Consider the following 17285-nt stretch of genomic DNA (forward strand, 5'->3'; position numbering starts at 1 on the left):
ACATATTTCTCCAAGCTCATCTGTGTTGTTGCAAATGGAAGGATTTCATTCTTTTATGGCAGAGTGTTATTCTATAGTATATATATACCACATTTTCCTTATCCAATTATCCATCAATGTACATTTAGGTTGGTTCCATATCTTGGCTATTGTGAACAGAGCTGCAATGAACATGGGCGTGCAGGTATCTCTTGGACATGATGATTTCCATTCCTCTGGTATATACCCAGAAGTGGGATTGCTGGATCATATGGAAGATCAATCTGTAGTTGTCGAGAAAGCTCGATGCTGTTTTCCATAGTGGTTGTACTAATTTACAGTCCCACCAAAAGTGTGGAGTGTCCCCTTCTCTCCACATCCTCATGAGCATTTGTTATTCTCCATCTTTTTGGCTATAGCCAGTTTAACTGGAGTGAGGTGGTACTGCAATGCGGTTTTAATTTGCATTTCCCTGATGACTAGTGATGTTGAGCATTTTCTCATGTACCTGTTGACCTTTTGTATGTCTTCCTTTGAAGAATGTATATTCAGTTCCTTCACCCATTTTTTAATTGGGTTATTTGGTTCTTTGCTGTGTAATTGCTTGAGTTCCTTGTATATCATGGAAATTAATCCCTTGTCAGATGCATAGTTAGCAAAAATTTTCTCCCAATCTGTAGGTCATTGTTTCACTCTGTTGATTGTTTCCTTTGCTGTGCAGAAGCTTTTTAGTTTGATATAGTCCCATTTGTTTACTTTTTCCTTGGCTGCTTGTGCTTTCATGCTCATGTTCATAAAGCCTGTGCCCAGAAAGAATTGCTGAAGTGATTCACCAATATTTTCCCTTAGTATTTTTACAGTTTCAGGTCTTATACTTAAGTCTTTAATCCATTTTGAGTTGTTTTAGTATATGGTAAGAGACGCATGTCTGGTTTTATTCTTCTGCATGTGGATATCCAATTTTCCCAGCACCACTTATTGAAGAGGCAGTCTTTTCCTCAATGTAGGTTTTTGTTGTCCTTGTCAAATATCAGATGGCTGTAAGCCTGAGGGGTGATTTCTGGGTTCTCTATTCTACTCCACTGGTCTGCCTGTCTATTTTTTTATGCTAGTACTTGCTGTTTTGGTTACTATAGCTTTGTAGTATAATTTGAAGTCAGGTAGTATTATGCCTCCAGCTTTAATTAATTAATTATTTATTTATTTGCTCAGGATTGCTTTGGCTATTCAGGGTCTTTTGTGATTCCATATGAATGTTAAGATTGCTTTTCCATTTCTGTGAAGAATGTCATTGGTATTTTGATGGGGGTTGCATTGAATCTGTAGATTGCTCTGGGTAATATAGACCTTTTTACAATGTTAATTCTTCCAATCCAGGAGCATGGAATATCTTTCCATCTTTTTGTGTCTTCTTTAATTCCTTTCAGTAGTGGCTTGTAGTTCTCATTGTAGAGATCTTTCACCTCCTTGGTTAAATTGGTTCCTAGGTATTTTATTTTTTTGTGACAATTGAAATTTGGCTTACTTTCTTGATTTCTCTTTCTGTTAGTTCATTATTGGAGAATATAAATGCAACTGATTTGAGGGATTTATTTTGTATCCTGCAACATTACTGAAATTATTAGCCAGCTCTAGGAGGTTTTTGATAGAGTCTTTAGATGTTTCTATATATGGGATCGTGTCATCTGCAAATAGGGACAGTTTGACTTCATCTTTTCCAATCTGGATGCCCTTTATTTCTTTCTCTTGCCTGATTGCTCTGGCTAGTACCAGAGGTGGTATGAGTGGGTATCCTTGTCTTGTTCCTGTTCTTAACAAAAAAGCCTTCAGTTTTTCCCCATTCAGAATGATACTGGCAGTGGGCTTGTCATAGATGGCTTTTATTGTGTTGAGATACTTTCCTTCTATACCTAATTGGTCGAGAGTCTTTCTCACGAAGGGATATTGAGTTTTGTCAAATGTTTTTTCAGCATCTATTGAGATAATCATATGGTTTTTATCCTTGAGTTTGCTGATGTGATGTATCAACATCAAACATGATGTTTGTTGAGTGTGTTGACTTTCATATGTTGAACCATCCTTGCATCCCTGGGATGAATCCTATTTGATCATGGTTTTTAATTTTTTTAGTGTGTTTCTGTATTCTGATGGCTAATATTTTATTGAGGATTTTTGCGTCTATGTTCATCAAAGATATTGGCCTGTTATTTTCTTTTTTTGGTTTCTTTATCTGGTTTTGGTATCAAAGTTATGTTGGCCTCATCGAATGAGTTTGGGAGAGTGGCTTCTGTCTCAGTTTTTTGGAATAGTTTTAGGAGAATTGGTATTAATTCAGGTGTAAAGCCACCCAGACCTGGAGGCCTTTCTCTGTTGGAATATTGTTGATTACCTCTTCAATCTCGTTGTTTGTTGTCGGTCTGTTCAGGTTTTCTATATCTTCTTGATTTGGTCTGGGTAGTTTGTATGTGTCCAGAAACTTATCCATATTTTCCAGGTTTTCATTTTTGTTGTCATACAGTTGTTTATAATATTCTCTAATGATTCTTCATATTCCTGTGCTATTGGTTGTAATGTCCCCCTTTTCATTTCTAATTTTTGTTATTTGGGTCTTCTCTCTTCTTTTATTTATTTATTTATTTATTTATTTCGTTAACCTAGCTAATGGTTTGTCTATTTTATTTATCTTCTGAAAAAATAAACTTTTTGTTTTGTTGATCTTTTCCATTGCTTTTTGGGTCTCTATTTCATTTAGTACTGCTCTGAACTTAATTATTTCTCTCTGTCTACTACCTTTAGGATTAGATTGTTGCTGTTTTTCTAGTTCTTTGAGGTATAGGGTTAGGTCATTTATTTGAAGTCTTTACATTCTTTTGATGTAAGCATTTATTGCAATAAATTTCCCTCTGAGTATTGCTTTTGTAGTATCCCACAGGTTTTGGTATGATGTGTCTTTATTTTCATCAGTTTCAAGAAATTTTTTGATTTCCTGTTTGATTTCTTCTTGGATCCATAGGTCATTCAGGAGCCTATTGTTTAGTTTCCATCTATTTATATAGTTTCCAGAGTCTTGCTTGTTATTAATTTCCAGTTTTAGTCTGTTATGGTCTGAAAAGATACTTGGGATGTTTCAATTTATTTAAATTTGCTGAGACTAGATTTGTGGCCTAATATGTGGTCTATCCTGGAGAATGTTCCATGTGCTGATGAGAAGAAAGTATATTCTTTGGTTGTTGGGTGAAAAGTTCTGTATATATCTGACAGGTCTGGTTGGTTTAAGGTGTAGTTTAAATTCGGTGTCTCTTTGTTGATTTGTTGCCTGGAAGATCTGTCCTATACTGGGAGAGGGGTGTTCAGGTCACCCACTATTAATGTATTAGGTCCTATTTCTTTCTTTAAGTCTAAGAGTGTTTGCTTTATGCATCTGAGTGCTCCCATATTCAGTGCATACATATTTATGCTTGTTATGTCTTCTAGCTGGATAGATCCTTTTATCATTATACAGTGGCCTTCTTTGTCTCTTTTTATGTTTTTTGGTTTAAAGTCTATTTTATCCAATATAAGAATAGCTATTCCTGCTCATTTATGGTTTCAATTTGCATGTTATATCCTTTTCCATCCCTTCACCTTTAGTCTCTGTGTGTGCGTCTACAGATGAGGTGGGTCTCTTGAAGACTGCATATACTTGGGTCTAGCTTTTTAATCCAATCAATCAGTCTGTGTCTTTTGATGGGAAGTTTAATGCATTCACATTTAGGGTAGTTATTGACAAGTACTGTTTAATTCCTGTCATTTAGTTGCTTTTTGTTTAGATGATTCAAATATCTTTTGATCATTACTTCCCCTTTTATTTCTCTTCTTCAGTGTTAGCTGGAAATTTGAGGTGGCATGATTTAGCTTCTTTCTCTTTCTCACTGGCATTTTTGTTTTAACATCAGGTTTTTCTCTTTCTTGTATATTCATGATAGTGAATATTGTTCTTCGGATTCCAGATGCAGGACTCCCTTGAGAAATTCTTACAGGCCTAGTCGTGCAGTAGTGAACTCCCAGAATTTTTGTTTCTCTGAGAAATGCACTATTTCTCCCTCATTTCTTAAGGAGTGCCTTGCTGGGTAAAGAATTCTTGGCTGGCAATTTTTTTCTTTCAGTATTTTGAATATATAATTCCACTTTCTTCTGGCCTGTAGGGTTTCAGTTGAGAAGTCTGCTGTTAGTCTGACAGGGGTTCCCTTATAGGTGACTTGTCATTTTTCTCTTGCTGCTTTTAGAATTCTCTCTTTGTCTTTGAGCTTTGCAAATTTGACGATAATGTTTCTCAGAGAGGATCTTTTTGGATTGAATCTGTTTGGCAACCTTTGAGCTTCCTGGATCTGAAGGTCTGCATCTCCCCCTACACCTGGGAAGTTTTCTGTTATTGAAGTTTTCAATATCTTTTCCTTTCTCCAGCCCTTCTGAAATACCCACAATTTGGATGCTAGAGCACTTGAGTTTGTCTGCTATCTCTCTTAATTTTTTTTCATATTTTAAATTCTTACCCTTTTTTTTTTTTTTTTCTGGTCTGCCTGGGTTATTTCAAAAAGACCACCTTCGATATCTGAAATTCTTTCTTCTGCTTGCTCTAGCCTGCTGCTCACCTCTCTGTTACGTTTTTTATTTTATTGACTGAGTCTTTCATTTCTAGGAGTTCTGCTACACTCTTTTTTTAAGGTATCAATCTCTTTGTAAATTTCCTCCTTCGTGTTCTGGACATTTTTTCTTGTTTCATTGTGTTCTCTAATTGAGTCTTCTTTTACCTCTTTGATTTTTCTTCAGATCATTGCTCAGAATTCCTTTTCAGACATTTCAAGGATTCCATGTTCTATGGGGTCTGAAATTTGAGCATTACTGTATTCCTTTGGTGGTGTCATATCTTCTTGTTTTTTTGTAGTTCTAGTATTTTTTCATTGATGTTTGGTCATCTGGTAGAGGACTTGCTTCTTCTACTACTCTGGGGTTATCTATGAGGATAAAGACTTCTTCCTCTATTTTCAGGCTCTACTAGTGACCCTTCTTATATCTATGTAGTCAAGTGAGCAGCAGGTTGCCTTTAGAGTGGCCCTGGCTGGTACTGTGCTGGTGAACTGTCCTTGCAGTGACAGTAGGTGCGGCAGTTGCTAAATAACATCACCTTGACTCCTGTTATAGAATCTGTGGCCATAGACTGAGCTCCCAGTACCACATGGATCTCGGCTCACCTCTGCACTTGCTGGGCCTATGGGCGCTTCCCTCTGGGGCCTAGGACTGAGCCCTGGTGCCATGCAGGTCTGAGCTCACCTCAGAGGCTGCTGCAGCTGTTGGCACTTCCCTCTGGGGCCTAAGAGTGAGCCCCAGTGCCACACGGGTCTCCACTCCTTAAACATTCTTTAAGAAAATGATTTCTATTCTTCCAAATCAGGAATAGATATGCTGCAATTCATTTAACTAGTGCCCTATCATTGGACCTCGGGGTTTTTAAAAAATTACTTAAATTAACACTTTAAGCCTTGTACATAAATATTGGTATATATGTGATTATCTTATTAAGGTAAATGTCTAGAAGTAACATTACTGGGGCAAAGTCTATTAAACATATACAGATTTTATCCATAATTTCAACTATCTTTCCAAGGAATATAATTATGCCAAATTGTAATTTACTGGTGTTTATTTCCCTGCATGTTTTATAGCATTAGGTATTTTCAGGGTTTTTTTTTCTTTCTTTCTAATCTTAGCCCAATTTTCCAGAGAAAAAGTTATGTCATTGGGTTAATTTTTATTCCTTTCACTCTAAAGAAGTCAAGCACTTTTTAACACAATTACTCTTCACTTTTCTGGTGAATTGTCTTTTACATTTCTGTCCAAATTTCTACTTTGGGCTTCATCTTTATTTTCTTTGTAAAAAGCTCTGTATGTTAAATATAAATAACTATGATTGTGTTATATATTTAAAATTATTATTCTGGTGTTTCCTGTGTCTTTGATGGTACTTTTGACATTAAGAAGATTTTCATTTTTATGTTGTCAAACCTATTAATTTTCTGTGTTTGCTTTTATGTTTAAAAATTATTTTCCATTTTGATATCAGAAATTATTTTCCTATGTAAGCTTCAAGTTCTTTTCTCTTTTATAAAGAGCAAGAATCTAGTGTGGATTACTTTTTAATGGTAGGAGAATTTTGTTAATCAATTGTTCTGGCATGTATCACATAACTTTCATTTATTTATTTTATTTAGTTAGTTTAGAATAGACTTTCCTTTCTTTTCTGATTTAAAATTTCACCTTTATTACATACCTTATTTATATACAGATTTATCTCTGGACAGTTCTCTCTCACAGTTTGTCAATCACATGGGATAAAAATGTTTTAAGTATTGTACTTTTATAATGTATTTAAATACCTGATTGTGCAATTCCTCTTAATTCATTTGAATTTTTCAAAGTTGTCTCTGTCGGAATGCAAACTAGTATAGTATAAATGTCAACATTATTGTTAGATAAGGAGAGCTACAGAAGTTTTGAAATGAAGGAGAGCAGACAGGAACTTAGGGAAAATGTGGCACTTTGGCTGGACCCAGAATGATGACTATGATTTGGCTTGGCAGAGAGGAAAGAAAAGGGACATTCCAGACCGGGGCGAATAGCCTGAGCAGCGCCCAGAATACTGAACAAGCAGTGTATAATGGGTGATGGGAGAGTGAGGGTGAAAGGGATCTAACATTTGTGGAATACCTACTGAATGTGAGTCACTATGCTAAGAATCTTATAGGAAAAACTCTGAGGGCAGCTGAATCCTCATACTTTCACTCCTGTGCCAGTGCATGTTCAGTGCCTTGTTTTCAAGCCCTTCCAATTTGGATGCAGAACTCAGTGTTTCTTTGACTTTCTGAGAAACAATTTGCTCACACAAGAACTTTATTGGTCAAAGTAAACCAGTTTCTTGACCTCAACACCATACATTTCAGACCAAAAGATCAGTTGTCATAGGGTGCTATCTGGTGCATTATAGGGTGTTTATCGCTGACTTCTGCCTGCTGGATGCCAGTAGCAATTCTGCTCCCTGATAGGGACAACTAAAACGGTCTCCAGACATTGCCAAATGTCAAACTGGGGACAAAATCAACTCCAGTTCAGAAACACAGATTACAACAAAGACAGGAAAGTTTACAGGGGGGTTTATATTACACAGTGCACAATATATAATCTCTTTTTGTTTTCCTCCCTGAAGTGCCTTCGTGGTTTTTGCCTTGGATTGATTGTACCCCCCAAACCTTGAATCCCCCCACCCCTGTGATGGTGTTAAGAGGGTGGGAAATCCTATTATGGTAACTTAAAGATGGAGCCTTGAAGTGGTGATTAGATTGCAGGACCATGCTGTAGTGAATGGATTAATAATTGTGGTCAGGGGCATGGTTTGAGGGGCTTTAAAAGGAGATTGAGGAGGTTCATCTCTGCTCTCTCTGCTTCTTGCAATGAGAAGGGTCACTGTCACCACCACCAGATATGTTCCTTGGACTTTGGACTTCCCAGCCTCAGAAACTGTCAGCAATAAATTTCAATTTCTTTATAAAATACCTAGTTCCGTATATTTTGTTATAAGCAACAGAAACAGACTAATACAGTATCTCTACAACTAGGTTTGATTTGCTGTTGTTGCTTGTTTCTTTTTGCTGAATTTATTGCACAGTGTCTCAACCACGGCACTACTGACATTTGGGCCAGATAATTCTCTGTTGTGGGGAGCCTCTCCTATGCATTGTGGGGTGTTTAGTGGTACCCAGGAGATACCAATGCTACCACCACCACCCCAAGTTGTGACAACCAAATCTGTATCTAGACATTGACAAAATTGTCTCTGGTGGAGGACCGCTGATACAACTATACCAAAGATAGGAAATTTGTAGGGCTTTATTCTATACAATCCATAAGATATAGCTTAGAAACCCTCTATTTTTTTTTTCCTTTGGAGTCTATCACTATCCTTTCAGTGATGGAGATGCAAGGATTACTCAAAGCCCAAATATTTGAAAGCTATGAGAGGCCCAGAGGGACTACACCAAGCTAACTCCTGCAAGAAAGGAGAAAGCTGGTGCAGCCCTGAGCTCGGTCATGTCTCATCTTCTGTGGTAGTATCCAGACCTTGGCCATGTAACAAGCTGAATATAGTATTAAAAGAAGTACAGAAAGGAGTGTGTGAACAGGACAGAAAATGATCTCAGTGTTTCCTACTAATGAATCAGGACATCTTTGCTGTTTCCAGCATGTGCTGTTTTCAGCACATAATGTTCCCATTCTGTGCACTTAAGGCTTTTGCCCTTTGTGCATTCCCTATTCTAAACAGGCCCCTGTGTTCCCAAAGGAGCCCCTTCTTGGTTACTATGCAACTGGTTGTTTTGTTTTTCTTATGGTCTCTCAAGGATTCTCCATCTCAGCACTATTGTTTTAGGCCAGATAATTCTTTGTTGTGTGGGACTGTCCATAGATTGCAGGGTGTTTAGCAACTTCTACCCACTAGATGCCAGTAGTTCCTCACCCCCCGCCCAAAGTTGTAGCAACCATTACTGTCTTCAGATATTGTCAAAGGTCTCCTGGGTAGCAAAGTACCCCTGGTTAAGAACCGTTCTTCTGTCTCTACTTACCTTTCTCCATACACTGGCTCTTCTTTTCAGCCTTTTCTTATAGAAGAAATGCACACTTTTCTTACTCACAGACACTGACTGATAGTTTTTGTTGTTGTTGTTATTTAGACATGATTGAGTAGGTTACTTATGAATATTAGAAATTATGAGATTAAGCACCTGGTATATGTCATTCAAATGTGTTAACCATTGCTATTAATTTTATCAGGAGATATTGAGCCTATATATAAAACCTTTAAAAGCAGACTTTAAACCTCAAATACCTATGCCTAGAGTGTTTAACTCTTTTTTCCTCTTAATTTCTGACTTATTTGTGTTCACAACTAAGGCAAGCAAGCTGTGGGAAAAGACAGTTGCATTCATTTTTCTCTTTATTTTGCCAGAAATGTTAAGTCTTAACTAATTCCAACGTTTCCATGAAAACTGAATTTTGGAATTTATTTTGCATCATTGTGGCGATATTGTTTGCAATTGTGAGATGTATGTTGCTTCTAAGTAAGGCATAAGAGATGGAATTATAAACAAAATTAGAGTTTTACTAAAATGGGTTCCTATGGCAAGAGTGTCATCTGATTTTTTTATATTTTCCCCAGTAGATGATATATTTCTCTTTCACACTCAATTTTTCCTCTGGTGTGTGTGTATATGTGGTTTTGACCTTTTCAAGACAAATTGAATCAAAAATTAAAAACAAAATATGATGAAAAGAAAAGCAAAGAATAAAAAGAAACCTGCCAGTCACATTACAAAATTACTAAACATGCAGAAAGTATTTCTGATCTTTAAAAAGGGTTTCTTTGTTCAATTTATTACACAAGGGTGCAATTTTCCCTAGATTAGATTATAAGGTGTTAATACAAAGTTGGGGTACACGATTTTACTTATAATATCACAAAATTTTAGAGGTGAAGGAGACCCCAAATTTTTTTAATCTAACCATCCCATTTTATGAGTGGAGAAATTGAGACCTAGAGAAGACAAGTGACCTCCCTGGAATTTCTAATCAGTGGTTAGTGACAGAATTCACGTAAGGATATGATTCCCAGACAGTCAGACACGTGTTCTCTTGGTTACATCTATCAGATAATATAGAACTGTAGAATCTTCTAGAAGATTTAGCACTTATTTTCTAATGAACTAAAAAATAATTCAGGAATGACAGTGGAGATATGTTTAGGGATTACTGTGGCACCAACCATTGGGGGTGCTGGGGAGAGAATATTTTGACTGGAATAAGCTTAATGAAAGCGATGTATGCTGCAATTCAGCGCAACTATTATAAAGCAAGAAAAGCACCATCACTGCCTTCTACCAAGTCTTTAAGACAGATCGACATGGCAGACTATTAAAGAAACAAGATTTTACCAATACATAGCATTCAATTTTTCCCCACAAAGTATCTCACGCTCTCATTTTAAAAACATTTTTTTATTAAAGAACATACACAGTATTGAAAGCTTAGAGTTATTTAAGAATCAGTTATGTCTTCAAACTGCCAGTATGTTTCCAATAACTTTCTTATGTATCTTGAATACTGTGTATGTTCAACATGCCTTAAATCTTCCCGTAGCTGGTACAACTTTTCAATGTAAACATAATTCTTCTTGGGTTTTCCTCAAGATTTTCCTGGTCTTTTTTCTGTGTCCCCTTTTTTTGTTTATGGAAGTTGTATCGCTTGGCCATCGCTACAAGATCTTCTGGGACACTCTGATTTGCTCTTTTCAGAATTTGAATCAATTCATTGGCAATCTTTGAATTATCTTGAGTGATAAGGGAAATTGACGTTCCAGTCTTTCCTGCTCGTCCAGTACGTCCTACTCTGTGGATATATTCTTCAATGTTTTGTGGGAAATCATAGTTATATACGTGTGTGATATCGTTAACATCAAGTCCTCGGGATACTAAATCAGTTGTAATCAATATCTTCACTTTTCCACTTTTAAAGTCTTCTAATGCTTCCTCTCGATCACATAGCTCTCTGTCACCATGTAGTGATTGCACAGGGAGGCCTTGGACACCAAAATCACTTGATAAGTCATCAACAACAAGTTTTCGGTTGACAAACACTATGACTTTGTCTTTTGGTGACATATTCTCTAGGAATTCTTGGATAAGAGCTCGTTTTTCTGCTTCTGTGGTAACGATTATATTTTGCTTCACTGTGTTTACAGCAACTAGATCCAGAGTGCCAACATAAACAATCATAGGCTCTTTCAAATAAGACTGTGCAAGTCTACGGACAGAATCTGGCCAAGTTGCACTTGTCATAACAGTCTGCCGATCTGGGCGCACATCTAACAAAATTTTCTTAATCTGGTGCTCAAGCCCCAGATGTAGCATTTTATCTGCCTCATCTAAGACCAAGTAGGTTATGCTTCGTAGGTCAACAAACTTATTCATTTGCAGGTCATTCAGTCTTCCAGGAGTTGCAATAATGATATCTACACTTTTGGTAATGCCTTGAATTTGTCCTTCTCTATTTCTACCACCATGTATACAAATACTTTTCAGACCTTTATATGAATATTTAGAACATTCAGCTTCCACCTGAAGAGCTAATTCTCTGGTGGGAGTGAGGACTAGCATGCCAGGTCCATTCCTTTGTTCTCTAGATATCGGTTGACCATCAAGATGAATAAACCCAGGCATTAAGTAGGACAATGTTTTGCCTGTGCCAGTTTGGGCAACTCCTATAAGATCTACTCCTTTTAAGGCAATGGGCCATGCCTGTGCCTGAATTGGTGTTGGTTTTTGAAAACCCGCCCTTGTTATGCTTTTCATAAGTTCTGTGTACAGACGGAAAGCGTCCTCAAATTCACAAGCTGGATTAGGGATGGGACGCTTCTCACCATCTTTCAAGTCATCACACATTACGTTGTAATTTTCTTTCCTCCACTTGTCTACCTGTTCTTTAGACATGGAGCTTGTAGCTTTGGATTCTGTGTAAAAGTCTTTCTTAATTGGTGGTAAATCTGCCCACTTTCTTTTTTCCCACGCCACGGCTTCTGCCTTAATACGATCCAAATCCATCAATGGCGGAGCTTCTCTGACAACGTTAACTGTGCTTACGTCTCTCCCAACAGGAGGTTGGGACGCAGCATTATCCACATCCGATTCTGAACGGTACCTTTCTTGTCTTTTAATAAGAGTATCTATAGCTGCCTTGGCCTTTGCTTTCATATCTTTGCTGCCAAAAATTTTCACTACTGCTTCGCAATCCCCCTTTTTTATCTGTATTTTAGTGTTTGTCGAACGCTGTAGGTCTTTTATTTTTGACCCACCACGACCAATGACTGAGCCAACCAGGTGGTTCTCCAGTCTAAAGCAGAGTGGTGGTTCATGGGAGCCTGCGGCTCTAGGCCCCAAACCGCCTGAGGGGCCATTCCAACTGCTGCCTCTGCCACCTCTGTCATCGCAGCTGGCCCCAGGAGCTCCTGGACTACGCTCTGCCCTCTTCCAGTCCGGGACCCGGGACATTGTAGGGTAGAGGTAGTGTCGGTGCCAGCTTCTGGCCTACATACGGTCAGGAGATGCGAGAAGGTCTGGTCTGCCGCCTCCCACTCTGCAGGCTTTGAAGTGGCTGTTACCTAAGCAACCAGTGTTTGAGGCTGCAGAGGGGAGGGGCGTTGAATGCCTGACCAATCACGGGGCCGGGACTAGTGTGACGTAAACAGGTGGCTGTGACGTACATTTAAAGAGGCACTCCCTCTCAGGGGCTGACCCTGCCAGCAATTACAGGACCCTGAGAGAGCGCCTTCCTAACTTTTGTGACCTGAGTGTCCAGCTCACTCTCACTCTCGTCATGATAGTTCTGGCTCAGCTTGGGGGCAACCTTGAAGCAGGCCTTAAATTTGTACACATTGAACTTTTTATAGGCCCATTATTTCCATAGGAGAAAAAAATAGAGTTCTAAAAAATTAACTTATTTGTTTGTATACTTGTGTGTTTATGTGTTTATTTGTTTTGGTAAATTTCTTTTGGAGTATCAACAATACTTGGTCTAGAGGAATTCATCACTCCCCTGCCCTCTAGTGTAAATTAAATTATACCATCAATGGTCTCTCAGGTACATACTCAGGGATGGCATTTTGCCTCTGATTCTTCAGCTAAACCCCAGCACTTGTCCAGGCAGTTTCCAGATATTATCACAGGGATGATGGTTAGAAGAGAGGCAGAGTGCGGCCTGAGGGACCTTTGGGGGTGTTTTCAGCGGTTTGTCATTCTTCTCGGTGCCTCTTAATTTTTTCCCTTTCCCTGTGGTTTCATATATTCTGAGATCTTAGCACTAGAAGGTTCTGTAGAAGTCATTTATCAGGTATAATGCAGAAGACAACCTGGCAGCAATCTGGACAGCTGGGCATCCAGCTTCTATTTGAACAATCCCAGAGGGTAACATTTGAGTTTCTTCAACATTTCTTGCTATGACATAGTTTCCCAGATCCACATCATCCTGTTCCCTCTGCTTTGGAAATGTCTCAATGAGGACCTTTTCTTATGCAGCACATAGATCTTAAAAAAAAAATGCAGAAATGGCCTTACCATAAAAGTACTTTTAGGGCCTCTTCACCGAGCATGGCAGTTCTACTAATTTGACCTAAGATCTCCTGAGACAAAAAGCTGTTCGTAGTAACATAATGGGCACTTAAGTCCGTTCTTCTTCATCCTGAACTTACTCTGTTGATTTTTTGTTTTTAATTTGTTTAACTAAAAGTAAACTCTATGTTTATCCTTTTATATTCATCCCATTAAGTTTGGTCAATTGACGTAGCCTATTAAGTTTAATTTTAGTGATTATTTTCTCATCCATCATATTATCCCTAGTTTCAAATCTTCTGCCAATTTAATGTTCATGGCTTCTTTCTCTCTTCAGACAAAGATGCTGATTAAAATTTGAACATGGTCCAGTATAAGATAAGAGTCTGTAAGACGTTGGGAAAAACTTTCTCTATGTCAGCACTTTTCTGGAAAGAAACTTTTTGAAGAAAGAAAAAAGGGTTCTGTCCAAATATATTTGGAAAATGCAGCACCATACATTCCCTCTGATAAAGTTACCATGCTTAATAGATAGTCCCAAAGCTCTGATAATTACAAGCATTGAGATAATTAATTTCTTAACTGAAAGTTTCCCAAAGGAATTGGCCAATGGACCTCCTCATCAATTTTTAGAATAAACTTATTCTTTGGAATACTTTCAAATTTACAGAACAGTCACACAGATAGTATAGGGGGGTTCCCATATACCCCTCAACCTGTTTGTTTCTTCTAATCTTATCATCTCACATTACCGTGATCTATTTGTCAAATATAGGAAATCACTATTAGTGTGTTACTATTAACTAAACTAGTGAATTTATACCATCAGTTTTTCAATAATGCATTTATATTGAGATATAAACCCAGAACCATTCCTTGACTTGTGGACAGGGGCTTGTATTCCTTTGCTATAAGGTGACTAGCTTTTACTGTTGTTTTATGTGAGTGATATGGAAGAATAGAAGAAGCCTTGAAAGTGAAGTGAAGGAAGGTCATGTTATTGGGAGAGGGGTAGCTGTAAAATTTGAGTAGAGAGCAGTGCACTTTAAGGTGAAATCCATTGTGGTGAATTACTGGGATCATACAGAACTGATAGGAGACTTTTATGGGTATTGCAAGTACAGAGAGGGATTGTGCCTTCAGTGTCATTCATTAGCACCTATGATGGACCTTATCAGTTGGAAAAATTGGTTGTTATCTAATTAAGGGCCACCAGTATAACATTCTTTTCTTCAAGTATCTCTACAGTAGTTTTGTCCCTTGTGTCTGAAATGTTCCCACTCAATATAAACCCCTGTGGCTTATCATGGTACTTTATTACCATGCTCTTGAAAAAACACAAAAGTGCGATGTTGTCAGATGCTTTCGAGTGAAGTAACTGGCTAAGAGGTTCTTGTTGGGCAGAGAGACAAAGAATGAAGGGATTGAGTTTCTGGTAAAGGTTAGGTAAAGTTTGTCTCAAGGTAAGAAGAAAGGTGATGTAAGGAATGACCAGAATGTGTTTAAGACAACCCAACGTTTTGTTTAGGGTGGTCCCTAGGACCTTATAGGCAACAGCAAGGTAGTAAAATACTGCAGGCAGTGAACTGGGCTAATTTTCAATAACTCTAATTTCCACAAACTCTCCTATAAATTAGTTAATTCTGCTGGCCTAAAATATTGTAGATGGGATTCCCTTAGAAATAGTGTTTTATTTAATAAACCTTCTTTGATGACCTAAGAAAAACTTGACTTTTTAAATTCTAGTTGGTGTTGATAATTATACTAATTATAGCAGATTTTACATCCATACAGCACTTTACAATTTATAAGTACCCTTTTCAGAAATAGTCTTCTTGGGATGATATGTGAGTGTACTTCAAAAAGTTGATAGGAAAATAGAATTAAAATATAAAAGATAATATGAATCTTTTCATGAACCTTTTGAAGACTCTTCATATATCGGGCCATTACTCTGTTCAGAAGATGTGATATATTATGGCAAAAACTACCATGATCGTTGCACATACTGGTGTGTTTATTTTGTGCATAGAACCATACTCATACCATAGAGCTGAAAGAAGTTCGAGCGGTGTGGGATAGCAGTCAAGAACTCTGGAGCCTAAATAACTGGGTTCAAATCTCACTTCCACCACTTATTTTCTGTGAGTCCTTGAGCAAGTTCCAAACTTATTATGCCTTAGTTTTGCTATCTGTAGAATAGCATGCTAATACCTATCCCATACACACATAGAGACACATATAAAGATACAGAAGTTGGTTCGTAGTAGGAACTCTCCCAGTGTCAATTATCCATGGTATAGGAATCAAAGGTGTTGAGAGACAACTACGGAGGTCACCAAATGCCTGTCCAAGGATTTCCCCAATAGAATTTCCTCTGGTCCACATCAAAATGAAAAACTAAGGATAATATTTTTTTTTTCACAAATATAAATTCATTCAATTTAAATTTTTTATTTTATTTTAACATTATGGCCTTTTATTTTTTGTAAAATATCCTTTTAAAAATGGAATGAAGATAACAAGTGATTTTAAAAGATTTTTCCTAGGGCAAGAAAGAGTGTAAAACTAGTGCCAGTGGCAAGTTTAGGCTTTGAAATGTTACTGGTATATGAAACCTAAGTACTTATAAGCATTGATCTAGAACATTAGTATGGTCTGAATGTTTGTGTCCCCCCAAATTTCATGTTGAAACCCTAACCTCCAAGATGATGGTATGAGGAGGTGGGGCCTTTGGGAGGTGATTAGGTCATGAGGGCAGAGCCCTCATGAATGGGATTAATGCCCTTATAAAAGAGGCTCAAGAGAGACGCCTTGCCCTTTCTGCCATGTGAGGCTACAGTGAAAAGACTGCTGTGAACCAAGAAGCAGGCCCTCACCAAACACTGAGTCTGCTGGTGATTTGATCTTGGACTTCCCAGTCTCCAGAGCTGTGAGAAATACATTTCTACTGTTTATAAGCAACCTAGTCTGTGGTGTTTTCTTATAGCAGCTTGAACAGACTAAGACAATTAGCAAACACAAGTCAGGGTGCTATGAGTTGTTACTCATGGTTACAGGCTGGAGGGAGGTCTGGGTGGATGGAAACTTGAGGTAAAGGCCTATAAGGGAGTTAGGTCTGATCTGTCACTAGAGGAGGTATGAGATGAGAGATAGAAGGATGTTAAACTTTCAGGGGAAAGAAAACCCAATGTGGCCTTGGGGGAAAGTTCAGGGAAGCCTTCCTGCCTTCTCTCCTCCCACCCTCCCTCCAGCTTATGAGTAAGGACTTGCAGTATTTCTCTTTCTGTGCCTGTCTCATTTCACTTAACATTTTTCTTTAAGCTCATTCATGTTGCTGTGAATGGCAAAATTTCATTCATTTTTATGGCTGAGTAGTATTCTATTGTGTATACCCCATTTTCCCGTCCAGTCATCCGCTGATGGACATTTAGGTTGGTTCCATATCTTGTCTATTATAAATAGAGCTGCGATGAACAAGGGAGAGCAGGCATCCCTTTGACATGATGATTTCCATTCTTTTGGGTATACACTCAGTAGTGGCATTGCTGGATCATAGGATAGTTTTATCTGTAGCTGTTTGAGAAACCTCCATACTGTTTTCCATAGTGGCTGTACTAAATTACAGTTCCACCAGCACTGTAGGGGCATTCCGCTTTCTCAATATCCTAGCCGACATTTGGTATTCTCTGTCATTTTGATAATAGCCTGCCTAACTGGGGTGAAAGGATATCTCAATGTGATTTTGATTTACATTTCAGTGATGTTGAGCATTTTTTCATGTACCTGTTGGCCATTTGTATGTCTTCCTTTGAGAAATGCCTATTCAGCTCCTTTGCCCATATTTTAATTGGATTTTTTTGTTTGTTTGTTTTACTGTTAAGTTCTTGTATACTGTTGAGTTCCTTGTATATTCTGGATATTAATCCTTTGTCAGATGTATAATTTGGAAATATTTTCTCCCATTCTGTAGGTTGTGATTTCACTCTGTTGATTGTTTCCTTTGCTGTACAGGAGGAGTTTTTTAGTTTGATATAAACCCATTTGTTTATCTTTTCTTTGGTTGCTTGTACTTTTGAGATCTTTTTCACAAAGTCTTTGTCCAGACCTACATCCTCAAGT

The 17285-nt window shown here is 37.9% G+C and overlaps 1 protein-coding gene across 1 annotated transcript; it reads right to left on the reverse strand.

The window, feature by feature from the left end:
• Positions 1-10268: 10268 nt before the first annotated feature.
• On the reverse strand, positions 10269-12107 carry LOC134366644 (probable ATP-dependent RNA helicase DDX53; the record flags this gene model as incomplete). The annotated part of the gene is made up of 1 exon (XM_063082995.1): positions 10269-12107. A coding segment is annotated over exon 1 (1839 nt), but the record flags the coding sequence as incomplete, so codon positions are not given.
• Positions 12108-17285: the final 5178 nt, after the last annotated feature.

The sequence above is a fragment of the Cynocephalus volans genome, chromosome X, assembly GCF_027409185.1.
Source record: "Cynocephalus volans isolate mCynVol1 chromosome X, mCynVol1.pri, whole genome shotgun sequence".
Lineage (NCBI taxonomy): Eukaryota > Metazoa > Chordata > Mammalia > Dermoptera > Cynocephalidae > Cynocephalus > Cynocephalus volans.